Source organism: Alnus glutinosa, chromosome 7, assembly GCF_958979055.1.
Source record: "Alnus glutinosa chromosome 7, dhAlnGlut1.1, whole genome shotgun sequence".
NCBI lineage: Eukaryota > Viridiplantae > Streptophyta > Magnoliopsida > Fagales > Betulaceae > Alnus > Alnus glutinosa.
In genome coordinates this window covers 4,733,409-4,751,205 of record NC_084892.1, presented here as the reverse complement: position 1 = coordinate 4,751,205, position 17,797 = coordinate 4,733,409, and the positions used below count along the sequence as shown (strand labels likewise).

Sequence of the window (17,797 nt, the reverse complement as noted above, 5' to 3'; positions counted from 1 at the left end):
ATGCTGGAAGTGATTTTTTTTTTTTTATTAGTAATAAAAAATAATTGATGTGATATAAAGTAAAAAAAATTATATAAAAAAATAAAGAAAAAAATTATATTATAAGGAGTTTTTTTTTAGGGAGATGATTGGGGTACAACCCATTTGTACAACTTTGGCACAACCCACTCACAATGAGGTGGGGACCATACATGTGGGCCCCCACCTCATTGTGAGTGGGGGTTGTACCAAAGTTGTGATAGGGTTGTATATTTATCATTTCCCTTTTTTTTATTTGAATAGTAATAAAAAATTGTTAATATGATATAAAAAGTTAGAATGTTTTGAAATTGATTTTTTTTTAGAAGAAATTAAAATAAATGAAGGGGTTGTCGATCAGTGTCGTTGTTTCCATTACTTTAAAAAAAAAAAAAAAAAAAAAAACCAAAAATATAATATCAAATTATAATGTTTGTTACCCACCGATTTCTATTCCCAAGTCAAAGATATTAACGACTTTGATTTGTGAATTGTGGTGTTGCTTAGTTGCTAATTGCAACTTTGAACTCACTTTTGCTGGAGTGTATTAGTTTGTTTTTTTGAGTTTTTTATAAGAAAAAATTGTTAATATATATTAATTAACAAATAACTTTAAATATAAAAACTGTTTTCACCTCTCTTCTTTTTTTCTTTTTAATTACGAGGAATTCCTCAAAAGTAGAGCTATCTCGTGTATCTACGCATATCAAGTAAAACAGACAACTCGTGCAACGCACCTCCTCCACACGGATCCGATAATACTCTAATGAGCTATCTCCAATAAATTATTTGCACCTAAGGAGATTTGAACCTTAGAGCTAAATGAAAATACCACCAAGACCAAACTTGAGTAAATCTATTGGGTTCTTTTCACTTTTATGTCACATTGAAATATTTTTTCAAATTAGAAAAAAAAAAAATTACTTATAAAACACATTAATCAACATACCAATGTATTTTGAGTGTTACTTAGAAAATTTGCACATATTTTCTTTATAAAATATATCTCATTTTCTCTTAATAAATAAACCTTCACATCATATTGTATGAACAAAATATTAAAAAATAAATAAATAAATCATTTCACTTTTTTTTTTCTTGGCTCTATTAGGACAAATTTATTTGATATTACTTTTTAAGTATGGTGGTTATGGTGGTTCAAGTCATACTTGCAGTTTTGATACTTTTTTGTCTTATATTAAAAAGAAAAATATATTATTTCACCTTCTATTTTATTTTTGTATAGCAGATTTGCGTTATCACCTCAAAATGACTAGTCAATTTGAAGTTTCCACCTAAAAATGGCTAATCAATTTAAAGCTTCCATAAAACCCCTTATAAAGTCCAGTTTCACCTAATAACTAAGCAATGTGGGACTTAACACTCATAACTATCTTTATAAATCATTCACTTTATGTGAACTATTCATCTTCCAAATATAAAAAATATGGAACCAAAGTGTTACATTTCTCCTACTTTGAAGTATGGTGGTTGTGGGGGTTCAAGTCACAACAAGAAGTAGCAAACTCAGATTTGGACAGGGACATTTTTCAAAGTCCACAAGTAAACAAAGAATAGGTTATGGTCGTGCACACCACCTACTACAATGTGGAAGTGGAACTTAAAGTCGTCAATTTTTCACTTCGAAAAAATAAACTTGATCCACTGGCATATTCTAGTTAATCAGTTGAGATTATTAATTTAAAGGAAAATTGCACCGTTGGTCTCTGTGATATGTCATAATTATTTTTCATTCCCTATGGTTTAAAAAGTTCATAAGAGATCCCTGTGATATGCAATAATTACGTTTTACTCTCTGGGTCGATTTTCCGTCCACAATTTTGACGGAATCTGTTAGCCCTACACGTCAGCAACACGTGTCACCATCTTATTGCCGACACGTGTCCATCTTAATAAAAAAATAAAAATTTATTAAAAAATAAATAAAAAATACTTATTTTAAAAAAAAAATTAAAATTAAAAAAAAAAAAAAAAATGGGAAAGGGGGTGGCCTTCGGGCCTGTGGGTGGCCGCATGCCACCCCCTTTCCCATTTTTGTTTTTTCTTTTTCTTTTTTTGTTTTTGAATTTAAATTTTTTTTAAAAAAATAAGTATTTTTATTTATTTTTTAATAAAATTTTTTTTTTTATTAAGATTGGACATGTCAGCGCCACGTGTCAACGTGTCACCAATAAGATGACGACACATGGCGCTGACGTGGCATTTGACGGAATCTGTTAAAAATTTAACAGAATTTGAAGTCAGGGATCGATTTGTAATTATTACATACCACAGAGATCTCTCATGAACTTTTTAAACCATAGGGAGTGAAAAATAATTATGGCATACCACAGGGACCAACGGTGCAATTTTTCCTTAATTTAATTCAATTTTCCTAGTTTTAATGTCGTACACACTACTTCATAGAGTGTGTAGTCGGAGTTGAAGAAGAAAATTCAGTTGGGCCTCTTTAGTATGTACAAGGATCCTCTCTAGTTCATTAGAACCGGACAAGAACAATTAGTATAAAAATAAGGATAAAATTATCCTTTCATATTCACATTCTGCAATGTTTGACTTTGTCTCCAATTGCAATGTATTCCATCCAACCAAACTTTCTTGTTGGTGCATGTAATAGCAATAAAATAAAAACTTTGTGTTGGTTCCTTTTAGCAGAAAGTTGAATGAATTTCGTGCTATATATATATATATATATAACAATAAGTTTGTAAGAAATTTATGTCATTTTTTATATTGTCATTCCCTCTCTTGATCTCTCTCTTTTGCAACATGAGCACAGGATGGCGTCAAAGAGGATAGCGACGAGCGGCGAGAGGCGAGAGAATAAGAACGATGAGTTTAACAAGTGGTGCAGCAGCAATAGATATTGCACAAGGAGATGGTGCACCTAATCTCTAGTCGCAACGAGGGTTCTAACATCTCCTCACACTAACTCTCAAACAATCACCAATTTTCCTAGGCATAAAACCCATTTCTTTTCCACAACCTTGGTCACATTCTTTTGATTTGTCTCTCTCAGCTCTTCGAACTTGATGCACAAGATTCTACATGGCTCTTTCAGTTATTCTTCATCACCACTATGGGATTCTTCAAAGTCAACATGTGGAGCAATAAGAGCCAAAATCCTTTGATTCTTATTTGAATCATTATTGAAAGTAGCATGGAAAGCCTTTTCGTTTGCCTGCTTGAAGTTTTCACAATCAGCTTGGATGTGCTCAAAACCTGAACATTCGACACACTTAGGATCACAATGATCATTTTTGTTAGTTTCAACTTCTTATTGTTCGGTACCTTCGAGATCCCATTTGGAATTCAATAAATCTCTGAGAATTCTAGCAATCATAGCTATACCATCCTCATCTTCAGATTCTTCTTCAGAATAATTTTTTTCTTTTACCGTTTGTAACCTTGAGAGCAATAGATTTAGCTTTCTTGACAGGGGGCAAAGACAACTCATAGGTTAGAAGAGACCCAACGAGTTCTTCAATTTTCATGTTATCTAGATCCTTACTTTCTTCAATTGTGGTCACCTTGATTCTAAATCTTTTAGGTAAAGATTTAAAAAATCTTCTTAATGAGTTTTGTATCTGAAACCTTCTTTCCAAGATTAATCATAGAATTACCAAGATCATTTATTCTATCATAAAACTCAATAAACGTCTCATTCTCCAACATTCTAATCCTTTTAAATTCAAAAACTAACATTTGAAATTTAGCAGATTTAACCAATTTGGCTCCTTCATATATAGTTTCAATGATATCCTATACTTCTTTAGCAGTTTCACAATTAGAAATCCTTGAGAATTCAAAGTGTTGAGCATATGGCATTCATTTCTTTGTCATTCGCAACAAAAGTTTGTTTTTGGAGAGTAGCCCATTCAGCAATTGTTGTATCCAATGCAGTCCATCTAGACTCAACAGTAGCCCAAACGTATATTGCTTTTAAAGAAAATCTCATGTGCGATTTTCAATAGCCATATATAATTATATCCATCAAAATAAGGAATAGAATTTAACGAGACAAACATAAATTAAATTATAATAGCTATAATTGACATAAACTAAGGATAAAATAATTATATCTAGCTAGCACTCTCACTTTAAATAACTCTAAAGCTTATCACTACTTTAAATATTTATCACTTCTTTTCTTTATTTTTTCTATCTACCTCACACTCTGTGTGACAGTGAGAAAGAGTAAATTTTATGAATGAAAATAACTGCACTAGGTTCGACTATTTATATTTTATAGGCAGAAATTCTAGGATAAATCTGGAATTTAAGGAAAAGAAATGAAACGGTGGGCATTTTCTCTTCTTTCTAGCGTCTACACGTGTCAAGTATGTGTTGAAGTATTGTTCTACAGTAAGCGTGAATTCTCCAGAATTGTGTGGGTTCAGCTTCAGTTTTCTTTTTGAGGAATTTCTAGGGTTCACTTCTAGTTGTGCACAACAAATATGTAGCGAAATAAAAGGGTTAAATACAAATTTGATATTTGTGGTTTAAAAATTTTATTTTTTTTAATATTTTAGTTTTATTTTGTTTTACATATGTTATCTGAATTTTAAAAAAAAATTGACTTAGTATTTTTGTCTATTTTTTCATCTAAATTTTCATCTAAATATCATAATATCACAATTTTATGATATTGTGACACATCTCCCAAAATGATAGATCTCATGGGATTGTGACACATCATGTTAAAATTAAATTCTCGAAAAAAGTGTTTCAATGTCTACCAATCCTAAAAAAAAAAAAAAAATGAAAAAAAAAAAAAGAAGAGAAAAATAAGAGATATAGGTGGCTCAGGTCTGGGGTGGCCGAACCAACTCATGGGGATGGTTAGGCCACCTCCAAGGGCCATAATAGATGGAAGTACTAAGTCAGTATTTTTTTTTTTTTTTTCCCTTTGGTCAAGAGGGTGGCTCCGCTTATATTTTCCGTGTATTAATTAAGATTGCACACTTATAATCTTTTTTCAAGTCTGTTGTTGGCTTAGAATCTAACCGAATATAGCAATCTATTAAATAACTTTACACGACATTGCAGGTAATGAATGTAGGTTCAAACACTGAAAAGTTCGTCCCATAGTTATGCCCCTCAAACTACAGACTGGTCTTGATATTGATATTAGTACGTAGTTTTACTGGGAGACTACAAAATGCGGTAGCTTTCGTTGCACGTTGACCACCACCATGCATGCATTGAGGTGCTATAACCAAGAAACCGAAGGGGTAAATGAGTACGTAACAGCATATTCTTCAAAATTTAGTATTTCTATATGGAAAATGATAAATGTACAACACATGTACAATAAGGATACAATACCCCTCTCACATGGGGTGGATCCCACATACTTGGGGCCCACCCCATGTGAGAGGGATGTTGTACCCTTGTTGTACATGTGATGTACGAGAATCAAATATATATTTAACCTGAAATAAAATCTTAGACTTTTCAACCCATTTATGTAAGCTCTAGAGTTTACAAATTAATCTAAGTTATTCTATGATGTCTTTCTTGACGTTTTAATCTTGACATTAATATAAATGTCAGGATAATATTTTTTATTGTAGCACATTGTCAAAAAATGTCAGGAAAAAAGAAAAAAATTCCTGACATTTCACAATGTGCCAAGAATGTTAAACGTACTTTCTTGACACATAATTTTATTGGTCAAGAAAATTGTAAAAAAATTTGTGGCTTTTAAATATGTGCCAGAATATTATAATTTAATGTCATATAATTTTAAATTCCTGACATTTAGACATATGCCATGAATATTTTTGGCAAAATTAAAAGCCCGCCTAATTCTAATTCTGTTTTCACGATTCAATCAGTTTTCCTTTACTAACTAATGCACACGTACGCATTAGTATTATTTTTTCCTATCTTTTTGCTCTTTTTCCCCTCATATCTCTCCCTCATCGATCTCCCGTAAGTAGCATTATTTGTTTTTTTTTTTTTTCAATCTTTTTCCCCTCATATCTCTCCCTCATCTCCTGTAAGTAGCATTATTTATTTATTTATTTTCAATCTTTTTCCCCTCATATCTCCCTCATCTCCTATAAGTAGCATTATTTGTGTTTTTTTTTCAATCTTTTTTTCCCCTCATATCTCTCCATCTCAGTACTGATCTCTCTCTCTCTCTCTCTCTCTCTCTCTCTCTCTCTCGATATCTTCCGTACATGTCATCTTTCAGAGAATGATAAACTACTGATGATTTTTATTTAGAGTTTTCTTATTCTGTGAGGTCAAATTTAGATAGGGTTTTCATTTTAGGATTTTTAGAGTAAATTAAAATATGCTCTGTTTTGATGATTGTTTTAAGAGGAAGAAGTGGAGGAATGGTGATAGACACAAAAGGTTTTATCAAGGAGGTTTTTTTTTTTTTTTTCTTGGGTAAATAGTTGTAGTTTAGGTTATTCATGATTAGTTGATTGGAATTGTTGTAGTTTCTCAGGTTAGACTGTGTGTTTGTGTTCTAAAGGGGTTAGACTGCTTTTTTATCTTCAGTAAACGAATCCTATATATATGCAAAGTAATTTATGTAGTGCAAAGAAAAACAACTGAAATGGAGGTATAATGGTGGTTGTTCTCTTATCTCTAGTACAATTGTAGCTTTTTAAAAAGAATCTGGGTTGGTGGAAGTTTCCTTACTTTCCCATTGACCCACATTTCAATGTGTTTTGCTAGCAATTATTTACTTCCATGTAAATTTAATTTAGCTATAGGTTGAATGTACTTATGAATCCTAAGGCTCTAAACCTTGTCCTTAATTAGGTTTGATTAGGAAGATTCAGTATGGATTAGGTTGCATGTGTGTATATATGTACGAATTTAGATGGTATTTCAGAAGACCTACTTGTTTCGGTTCATGGGGTAAAAAAGAACAAGTCCTGTGGTAATATTCCGTTTCAGAACAATATCCTTGAAAACACCAGAATTGAAGCCTGAGATATGAGATTTTGGTACAAAGAGATTTAGCCACATATGTGACCTTCGAACAAGAGACAAAACACATTAATTAAGAACGGCACATGCTAATTATTATACATCTAGATCTATGAATATTAATCATGCATTGCGGAATTAAGGAGCATTAGAAATCATCATTAGAATGAGAAGTGGGAACAATAAAAAAATCTTGAAAGCGTTTTGATATTTACTAACGGTAAATGATGTGCTGTGAATTAAGGAACTTTTCCCCTTTTATCATGTTTCTCCTTTGCGGATAAAATTTAATGGTTAAAGATTTGCTGAATTAAAATTTAATATATCGGAGGAAGATCCTTCAAACTATATATATTTTCTATCGCATTATGTCATACGTACGGAGGAATTTTCGTACAACTCAGCTTGTAACGAATTTATGTCTTAACTAAAATGTTTATGTATAAATATATAGTTAAAATATTTATCTATTTATTGTTAAATATCTATATACAACTAGTTTTTTTTTTTAATATTATATATATATATATATATATATATATATATATATATATATATATATATATATATATATATATATATATATATATATAGAGTCTGATTTGCACATGTTAGATTAATGGGTCATGGGTGTATAGGACAATTTGTTCAATATGTGTATGTTGAACTACTTTATAATTGACATTCATTTTATTTGCTACTTTCTACTGTCTTAGACTAATATGCTTCATATGAAAATGCAGGAATGAGAATACATGTTGGGGAATATTTTGCAGACAAAATGCAAGGACTTGGGATATACACCTTCAGGAATGGGGAGACACAGTCCGGATTGATTAAAAATCTAACTAAATACTTTTGTAGCTTGTTGATGACTATGAGATTGATCATATTAATTTTTTGTAGCAACTAGTATAGTACTTGGATGTTTCTTAATTAATAATTGGGATTGTTTGATGCTATTTTGTTATATTAATTAAATATATAATATGTTTTCCCTTGGTTATTTGTCAATTTTGATTATATATTTTATAAGGTTTTAAAGAAATTGATTATTTTGGAATAATTCTAGTATAGTCAAATTTTTTAAATTGAAAATCAACTTTCCTGGCACATGAACTAAGGTTTAGTGGCACATAAATCATGTGCAATGAAACGTGCAGGAAATTAAAATTGCTGGCACATAAATCATGTGCCATGAGACATAGTTTGCTGGCACCTATATATGTGCCATGAAACACAGTTTACTGACATATATTTATGTGCGAAAATTATGTTTCGTGGCACATATATATGTGCCAGAAAATTGAGTTTCTTGGCACATGATTTATGTGCCAGCAAAATTAATTCCCTACACATATATCATGTGTCAGAAAATCAATTTTATTGACACATAACTTATGTGTCAGGAAATTTTCCTGACACATAAGTTAGGTGCCAAGAAATAAACTTTCTTGACTACAAAACTGCGACATTGGAGATATGTAAGGAATTAAAAGTAAGGAATTGTTTCTTGACATTTAATACCTACTTCTTGACACATAATAAATGCCAAGAAATGCCTTTTTTCTTTTTTTCTTTTTTTCTTTTTTTTTTTATTTTTTTTATTTTGTAGTGATCTAGTGCTTATGTGAACCAGTGAAGGTGGGTTGCTTAATATAAAGTTGACTTCCTCCAAATTAAAATCGAGTCCATTTAGATCGACATGGACTTACCAACCTCCAGCACAATACAAAATCTGGAACCTACTATTATTTAGTTATTTATTTTTATTAATTTATTCTTTTAAAACAAAACTTTTAAAATTTTCAAAGCTCCAAAAGTTTCATTTCTCTTTGAGCCAAGTTTGAGCTGTCCATTTCTCAAACTAAATTAAGAACATAATTCCAAATATATTTTAGTTAACTTAATTATACCAATATTAATACCAAAATATTCTTAATTATCCCAATAAACTCCTTGAATGTTACACTTTTCATGCCTTTTTTACAGTATTGGTTTTTCTTTTATAAACTCTAAACAACTAACATGATGCATATTCTCAAATTATCTTCTATCCATCTCCGTCCAGCCCCCAAATAAGAAATGAGCCTCTAACATGTTTCAACTCTTTTTGGGAGGGATCGGAGGGCCAATCCAGCCATCCAGGGGGAATATACAATCGATCAGTCTCCACATTTACAAATAGAAAATAAAAAAATTGTTATCATTTGAAATAACATTAACATTGATTAATTTAATTAATAGAAAAACTCGAATCAATTATTGGTTGGTACGTACGAGTCAACTGTCGACGAATCAATTTTTCCCCTTGCACAGTTGTACGGCCAAAAAAAAAACTCCAGGTTCAGTTAATTGTCAACGTACGTAGTTGTTAATGATTACTTTGTCCGGTTCTATAACTTCTATGGTTGGTGATCGAGGCCTTAGGCGAATATTTTTGGTGAGGCTTTTTTTTATAATATTTAAATATTAAATAATTATTTATTTATTTATTTTCCTTTTGAGATTCAACCTCATATTGTAGTTAGAAATTTGCCTCTACAAATTCATTTTAATATTCATTAACTTCTTATTCTTTTATCTTAAAAGTTTTTTCATATCTAATGCATATTTTTGGTAAAAATTTATAATTAAAAATATTTATTAATAAGAAAGTTACATAATAAAATAATTCAACATAGGCTTACTTTATAACACTCGATCTTCACCTGCACAAGAAAATAAATTTTTTTTTTTAATAATTAGTAATGAGTGTTTTTTTTTTTTTTTTTTTCGAATTTATAGTGTGGCCGTTTGACTTGCAATAAGGAAAAAAAAATTATATAATAATAATAATAATAATAATAATAAGTATAAGGGCGAGAAATGGGTGCGAGACTAGAGGCAGAGGCGGAGAGATCTTAAGCTAGAGCTGGCTTACAGTCAAGCGAGCGAACTTGTAACAGTGTTCATGCACCTCCCACTCCATTAGTGCAAAATTGTTGCAGAGATTTTGGTAATTTGTTGGAGTGATTGTTTAAAGAATAAGATTACTTTTTTTAAAAAAATAAAATAAAATTAAAAGAAAAAGAAAAAAGATTTGAGTTCCTGGCTTGGGACATTTTTTATTTTCTGTGGGAGTTCTAGAGTCTCCCAAAGAGAGAGATAATACAATTTTTTTTTAAAAAAGAAAATCATTGCATGACGGTTGATTTTTCTATGTGGGGAGTTTCAGAGTCTACCAAATAGAATCTTAGCGATAATGCACTTTCTTTTTTCCTTTTTTTCTTTTACCAAAATAAATGTGTTTTTGGGCTTTGACCTTTGATTTTTTTCCGTAGGAGTCAAGTCTCTCAAAGAAGATCGAGAACGCACATTTTTTTTTTTTATGAACCTATCTTTTTTTTAAAAAAAAAAAAAAAAAAAAAAATCTATACTTTTACAATGTCACCAATGTTATAATTACGGGGCCTTCTTCCACTAAAACCTTAGACGACCGCCTAAATCATCTAACGGAAGAGCCAATAGTTTTGATATATGCAATCAGTAAATGTACGAAATATGACCATATATATCTATTTCTTTACACCACCTTTGACTCTTATCAATTATTTTTCGGCGCTTAATTATTTGTAAAAGAGCTTCATCAATTAACCAAGGAATATTGTTGAGCATGTATGCTTTTATAATTTATAAAACAATTTATAGTCTTTTAAGGCATAAATATATTTTGGGTCTACGGCTCTCCTTTGTAGACCATACGTGCTCAACACACACTTAAAAAATCACAGTTCACACCTTAAATAAATAATAATTATTTTAGGGTTAGAATTTAAAATTAATGTTTACTTTTTTTTTTTATACAATGAAATGGATAGGATCATCACCCCACATACACCCTTGGAAATTAATAGTAAAATAATGTTGGTTTCGTAGAAATAAACATAGCCTTTTTGCTTATAAAAGGCCCTCCAAACCAGCTGATCTTCACATTGAAAATCAAAACACTCTCACATTATCACAAACAATAAGCTAAAGATGGAAGGTGCTTCGTTGCCAGCTCCCATTGCCAAGAGGTAAGCAAATTAAGCTATCGGTGCAATGCATGTACGTCTTTATTGATCAATCATAACACATTTGTTTTTGTTTTTGTTTTTTTTTGTCCATCGATATCTTACATGCATGTATTGGCCATTGAAACAAAAGAAAGAAAACTAATTAAGCTTTTGATTATGCAGGTTGGAAGGGAAGGTGGCCTTGATAACCGGAGGCGCTAGTGGAATGGGCGAGGCTACGGCGAGGCTATTCGTTCAGCATGGTGCTAAGGTTATCATTGCTGACGTACAAGACGAACTTGGGTACTCCGTATGCCGCGACATAGGCACCAATACTGATGACATCTCCTATGTCCATTGCGATGTTACCAACGAGTCTGACGTCCAAAATGCTGTCGAAACCGCGGTCTCAAAGCATGGAAAACTTGACATATTGTTCAGCAACGCAGGAGTTACCAACGCTGATAGCAGCATCTTAGACTTTGACCTCAAGAAATACAACAGGGTCTTTAACGTGAACGTCTTGGGGGGATTCCTGGCAGCCAAACATGCTGCCAAAGTAATGATTCCAGCCAAAAAAGGCAGCATTTTATTCACATCAAGCACTGCGTCAGTGATACATGGAGAAACCCCGCACATCTACACGGCGTCCAAGCATGCGGTGGTGGGATTGACCAAGAATTTGTGTGTGGAGTTGGGGGAGTATGGAATTAGAGTTAATTGCCTATCGCCATCCGGCGTGGCCACTCCTTTGCTAAGGAATGTGTGTGGAATACAAGATAAGAAAACATTGGAAGACATGATTTGTTCAGCGGCAAATCTGAAAGGGGTGGTGTTTAGGACCGAGGATGTTGCAGAGGCAGCACTGTTCTTGGCGAGCGATGAGTCCAAGTACGTGAGTGGCCTCAACCTAATCTTGGATGGCGGTCGTAGCACCACCAACGAAGCTATTAAGAACGCCAAAGAAAAGTATGGTTCTAATTAATATATATATGTATGTGTGTGTGTGTGTGTGTGTGTGTGTGTGTGTGATTCAAATAATTTGATAATTTATGTAATTGTTTCAATTCACATTCTGCAATTGTTTGACTTTGTCTGCAATTGCAATGTATTCCATCCAACCAAACTTTCGTGTTGTGCATGTAACAGCAATATAATAAAAACTTCGTGTGGGTTCCTTTTATATTGTTTTCACGTACGTGCAGAAAGTTGAATGAATTTCGTGTTATATATATATATATCCTTCTACGTGTTTAAAAAATTTAAATATGACGATTAAAAAAAAAAATGCTTGGTGTCCCACTCTCATCTCACCTTTATTTACTTGGATCAATAATATTGTTAAAAAATCAAGATTCCATTACATTCTCTCTAATATCTCTCATATTATTAATCGACGTAGACAATAATAAGATAAAAGTGGGTTTTTTCATTTAGATTTAGGCTTTTTTCATTCGAGGATAATGTGAAGTACTGCCGAAGAGTCTCAAGTCCATAATATCCAAATTGAAGCCAACAGTACTGTGTCAATGTCAACGCTTTAAATTCTTCCTTGTCCGCCTCTCAGAGCGTACGTTCACGTACTTCATCCTAGCGTAGCCAAAAATTAGGTTATGGTATATTCTTAGCCAATCAGTTCAGTTTTATAATTTATTTGTCTTTCTTAGTTCTAAAGTCGTGCACACCACCTACTACAATGTGGAAGTGGAACTTAAAGTTGTCAATTTTTCTCTTGGAAAAAATAAACTTGATCCACTAGCTAGCATATTCTAGTTAATCAGTTGAGATTATTAATTTAATTTAATTTAATTTTCCTAGTTTTAATGTCGTACACACTGCTTCATAGAGTGTGTAGTCGGAGTTGAAGAAGAAAATTCAGTTGGGCCTCTTTAATTAGTATGGACAAGGATTCCCTCTAATTCATTGGAGCCGAACAAGAACAATTAGTGTAAAATTAAGGATAAAATTATCCTTTCATTTTTTTTTAGACAATTTTATCTTTTCACTTAAAGTAACCGGCTCCTCTTCGGTTCATTTTGAACCGGAAAGGATCCAAATGCTTTCACAATAGCTTTGAGAGTGTTTCACGTTTTTCTTTTGAAAATTAATTTGATGGGGGACCATACTTGAGAAAAGTTGAAAATTGGTTTTGGTAAAGTTTTGAAGTGTTTTGTAAAAAATAATATTTAAGAAATATTTTTATAAAATAAAACAAAAATTTTAAAAAAAATGGGTTCTACCACAGTGGCGGTGCCTGATTGAGAAAAGTGGTGGTGATATGGCGGCCTTAGCGGTGGCCGTCAAGCTGTCAAATCTGTACAACGACCTTTGTAGATTTAAAACGTTGTCCCAAAATTATAAGCTAATAAGAAATGATGAATTTTAAACACTTAATTAATATTCTAACAGAGTACAACTATAATCCTTTTTCACGAGTTGCTAAAATGTTCAATTTGGGTAATGCTAGATCTACAACTACTCTATAACTTTTTTACAACTTGTTAACGCATATTAACATGTGATTGAAGTTACATCAACTACTAAAAATAAATGTAATACACTCAAATTACATGACGACATGCAACGTCACTAAGTTGTAAAAAAGTTGTACACTATTTGAAGGTATAATATTATTAATTCAATTATATCCAACTTCACATGCAGCTTTGTTAGCAAAGGGATAAAGAATGAGAGCTTCATCAAACACACTCGAAACACATTAGTTATACATGGTATATATAGTTGATTAGGGACAAATGTCATGCAATTTCGAGTAATGTTATATATTATTTTTTTATCTTTTTTTTTTTTCTTAAAATTAATATAGCTTTTAAAATCAAAATTCAATAATAATTCATCATAAATTCAATTATAATTTTAAAAGCGACGTCAAATTTAAAGAACAAATTAAAAAAAGTATGTAGCTATTTTACTCGGCAATTCCATTAGAATGGCTCTTTCATATTTGATATGAATAATGTAGGTGTATTTATGCCAACACTAATTAAAATCGTGGCAAGTATTATCGACTTCTCTATCATGATCCCCACAACCACCTACTTCCCTCTTGGCCTACTCCCACCAAACCATAATTTAAGGAATGAGTTATCTTAAGTTTTTTAATACGAGAATTTAGTATTTTTTTAATTGTCATTATATTTTAATTACAATACAATTGTCATTATATTTTATAATATTTGTTTGTTTGATTTTATTTGTAATTATTTTATTTAATCTGTGGACTTGATTGTGAGCTCATTGAGATAAATAAATAGTAAATGGTAAATGAAATTATACACGTCTAGTAGTATTTATTATTTAGCATTGAATATTGAATGGTTAGACATTGGATTAAAAAAAAAAAAAAAAAAAAAAAAAAAAAAAAAAAAAAAAAAAAAATTAACAATGTATAAAAACCGGTTATCCAGTTAATTGAGAATCATCCACAGTCCTTGCCCAAATTAGGGTGCTTGGCTTATCACTCTTGCAGAAAAACGTGACCACATTTAACTCCAATCATAACTTTCCAGCTAATTTTGTCTACTTTCTACAAAATCCGGCTTAGCTTCCATCAATGAACAAGTCCAATATCTAAAGTGGCTTTGAAAGTAACATTAGAAAATTTAGATTGCAATGGCCACTCAATCTAAATTTTATTGCTCTAAAAAATTATAGACTATTTTATTTTCATATTGATAGATCCAAAAAATTCACCCAAGGTCCAGGACCCGGACCAATTTGTTGGTTTTTAATGTTGGTTACATTCTGATGACAAAATGTTACTTAATTGTTGAAGAACTTGGGACTCAGATCACTCAGAAGACTTTCAGAAGAATCTTGCAAGAATATTTTTCAAGCAAAGAAAGAGTCGAATAAGAAGAAATATTGCAAGAATATTAATCAAGAAATGAAATGTCCGAATGAGAAGAATATTGCAGAATATTAATCAATAAATGAAAGAGCTGAATAAGAAGGGTATTCAGAATATTAATCAAGAAAGGAAAGAGCATTGATTTGAAAAATATTCTGCATAAATAATTGTTCCTAATTTTTTGGTTTTCCTGCACTATGTCCAAACAGCCAGAAGCCGTGTCTGAACACAAGTTACAGAAAGTTCATCTTCAGCAAGATGTCCGAACAGCCTCAAGCCATGTATGAACACGATTGACAGTAAGTTTATGTTCTCAACATGTTCGGACAGCCCAACGAATGCAACTTACAGTAAGGTCATGTTCTCAAAGATGTCTGGACAGCCAAGCGAACGCAACTTCTAGAAAGTCTCTGTTTTGCAAGATATTCGGACACACAAGACAAGACAACGGACACATAAAAGTTTTTTTTGCAAATGTCCGGACACGTTTCACATAAAGTTTACTTTCTGATACATGTCCAGACACACTTTAGACATGTCTGGACACCGCCACCTAGAAACGCATTCCAGACTTATTTTAGGGTTTCCAGAGCCTATTTAAAATTGTTTCTAAGCAGGGTTTCTTTAAGGATTCTAGTAGATAATTTTATTGTGCTAAGAGAAGGTTTTTAGGCTTAAACTATTTCATTTCTCTCTCTTAGAGTGAGTTTTGTATTTGTTGTTCAACCGTTCAACCATTGAAGTCTAATTGTAGAGGATCTTCAGTTAAGGGATCAATTGAAGAAACTCTCTAAACGAGTCTGGGAGAGAGGTAGACAAGTAGGCGCTTGTTAGAATTCAAGAGAGTGGCTACTGCAAAGAGTTGTGAATACGAACTTCTTGTAATTAGCTATTTCTTCTAATAATTGATTTCCTGGGTTTAGCTGTCCCGAAGTGGTTTTTCTCTTTGGTGCAAAGAGTTTCAAATTCATGACCAAATATTTGTATTATTTATCTTTACTGCTTTGGATATTTGGTTGGTTGAGGTTGCATAAGAGTCTATATTTATTTTTAATTGGTATCAGAGCGGGTTCACTCTTGTTGGATTAATTTCCTGTGTGTAATCCTTGACTTCTCTTATTATGTCTTTTCCTCTTAACTCTGATCCCTCCTTTGATGGCTCTAATTATGGCTATTGGAAATCCCACATCAAATTTTTTTCTAAAATCAATAGAAGTTTGGCATATTGTTGAAACCGGATGGACTCCACGAGAGACGACAATTGCTGAATGGACTCTCACAAATTTCTCATTGTGATACTGTTTAGGGAAGCATAGGAGATCTTAGAAACCACATATGAAGGTACTAAACTTGTAAAATCTGCAAAACTTCAAATGTTAGTTTCTCAATTTGAAGGAATTAGGATGTTGGAAGAAGAGTCTTTTAATGACTTTTATTTCAAGATAAGTGATCTTTTAATGAAGCACGTGACGTCCATTCTGTCTGGCCTAAAGAAAATTACTAATGCATTGGCCACATTGAAAAATCGGGAAACTTCATTATGCCACATTGCAAGTTTTTAAAGATTTGAGGCAAGATTGAAAAAGGGGTACAACTTTGGGGGGTGAATTGTATTTAACCTTTCTATTTGTTTCCACCTTTATAAAATATTTTAAATGTTTTTCCAAAGAACTTCATCAACCATAAAATGCTGTTGGATTGGTAGAAATAAACAGAGCCATTTTCCTTGTAAAACATCACAGTTGACACCCTCGTCCGCTGGAGCCCCCACACAAGGAGAAAATGTTGTTGGTTTGGTAGAAATTAGCCCTCCATAACACCTGATCTTCACATTGAAAGTTAAAGATGAAAGGTGCTTCCTTGCTAGCTCCCATTGCCAAGAGGTAACAGTGTCTTTGTGGATTGGTGGAAGTTAGTTTGGTTTCCTCTTTTCATTCCTAAACATGCTTTTATTGCTTGGCTTCCTATAAAAAAATGCACTTTAATTTCTGCTAGTTCAAAGCTACTGCAATGGGGATGCCTATTGCAGTTTTTTCAGAAGCCTTATTAATTGTGGGTTTAGTAGGAGAGTAATCTCTGTGTAAGAAGAATTTAGAAGCTAACTTGTGCCGATTAAAGCCCGCCAGTGGAATTGGCGGGACAATGACAAGGCTATTCGTTCAACATGGTGCTAAGGTTATCATTGCTGACGTCCAAGACAACCTTGGTCACTCCGTTTGCCACGACATAAGCACCAATGATGGCACGACCTCCTATGTCCATTGCGATGTTACCAGCGAATCTGATGTCCAAAATGCTGTCAACACTGTGGTCTCAAAGCATGCCACGCTGATGAGGGCATCTTAAACTTCTGGCCATTGCGAGAAATTCAGCAGGGTATTAAACGTGAATGTCTTGGGGGGATTCCTGGCGGCCAAATACAGTGCCAAAGTAACGATTCCAGTAAAAAATGGCAGCATTCTATTCACATCAAGCATTGCGTCGGTGATACATGGAGCTACCCTGCACATCTACGCGGTGTCCAAGCATGCGCTGGTGGGACTAAGCAAGAATTTGAATGCGTAGTTGGGACAGTATGGAATTAGAGTCAATTGCGTATCACCAGCCGGCGTGGCCACTCTTTTGCTAAGGTATGTGACTGGAATACATGATAAGAAGACGTTGGAAGACATGATTTGTTCCTCGACAAATCTGAAAGGGGTGGTGTTTGAGACAGACGATATTGCAGAGGTAGCATTGCTCTTGGCGAGCGATGAGTCAAGAACGTGAGTGACCTCAACCTAGTTTTGGATGGCAGTCGTAGACTCGTAGCACCACCAACAAAGCTATTAGGGACGCCAAAGAAGAGCATTTTTCTAATAAAAACCCAATATTATATATATGATAAATGTTTTGC

General features: G+C 32.7%; 1 protein-coding gene and 1 pseudogene across 1 annotated transcript; both read left to right on the top strand.

Moving 5' to 3' along the window:
- Positions 1-10,933: 10,933 nt before the first annotated feature.
- LOC133872296 (short chain aldehyde dehydrogenase 1-like) lies at positions 10,934-12,213 on the top strand. Its single transcript, XM_062309774.1, has 2 exons — positions 10,934-11,051; positions 11,214-12,213. Exons 1-2 carry the CDS (start codon positions 11,014-11,016, stop codon positions 12,013-12,015), a joined length of 840 nt encoding a protein of 279 aa, XP_062165758.1. The 5' UTR covers positions 10,934-11,013; the 3' UTR covers positions 12,016-12,213.
- A 2,885-nt stretch (positions 12,214-15,098) lies between these two features.
- On the top strand, positions 15,099-17,785 carry LOC133872688 (short chain aldehyde dehydrogenase 1-like; annotated as a pseudogene).
- The last annotated feature ends 12 nt before the right edge of the window (positions 17,786-17,797 follow it).

Excerpts from the sequence above, each read along its gene's own strand:
- LOC133872296 (XM_062309774.1), top strand. The coding sequence starts at position 11,014 with ATGGAAGGTGCTTCGTTGCCAGCTCCCATTGCCAAGAG. Across the intron at positions 11,052-11,213 it reads CCAGCTCCCATTGCCAAGAG|GTTGGAAGGGAAGGTGGCCT; the intron begins GTAAGCAAATTA and ends TTGATTATGCAG.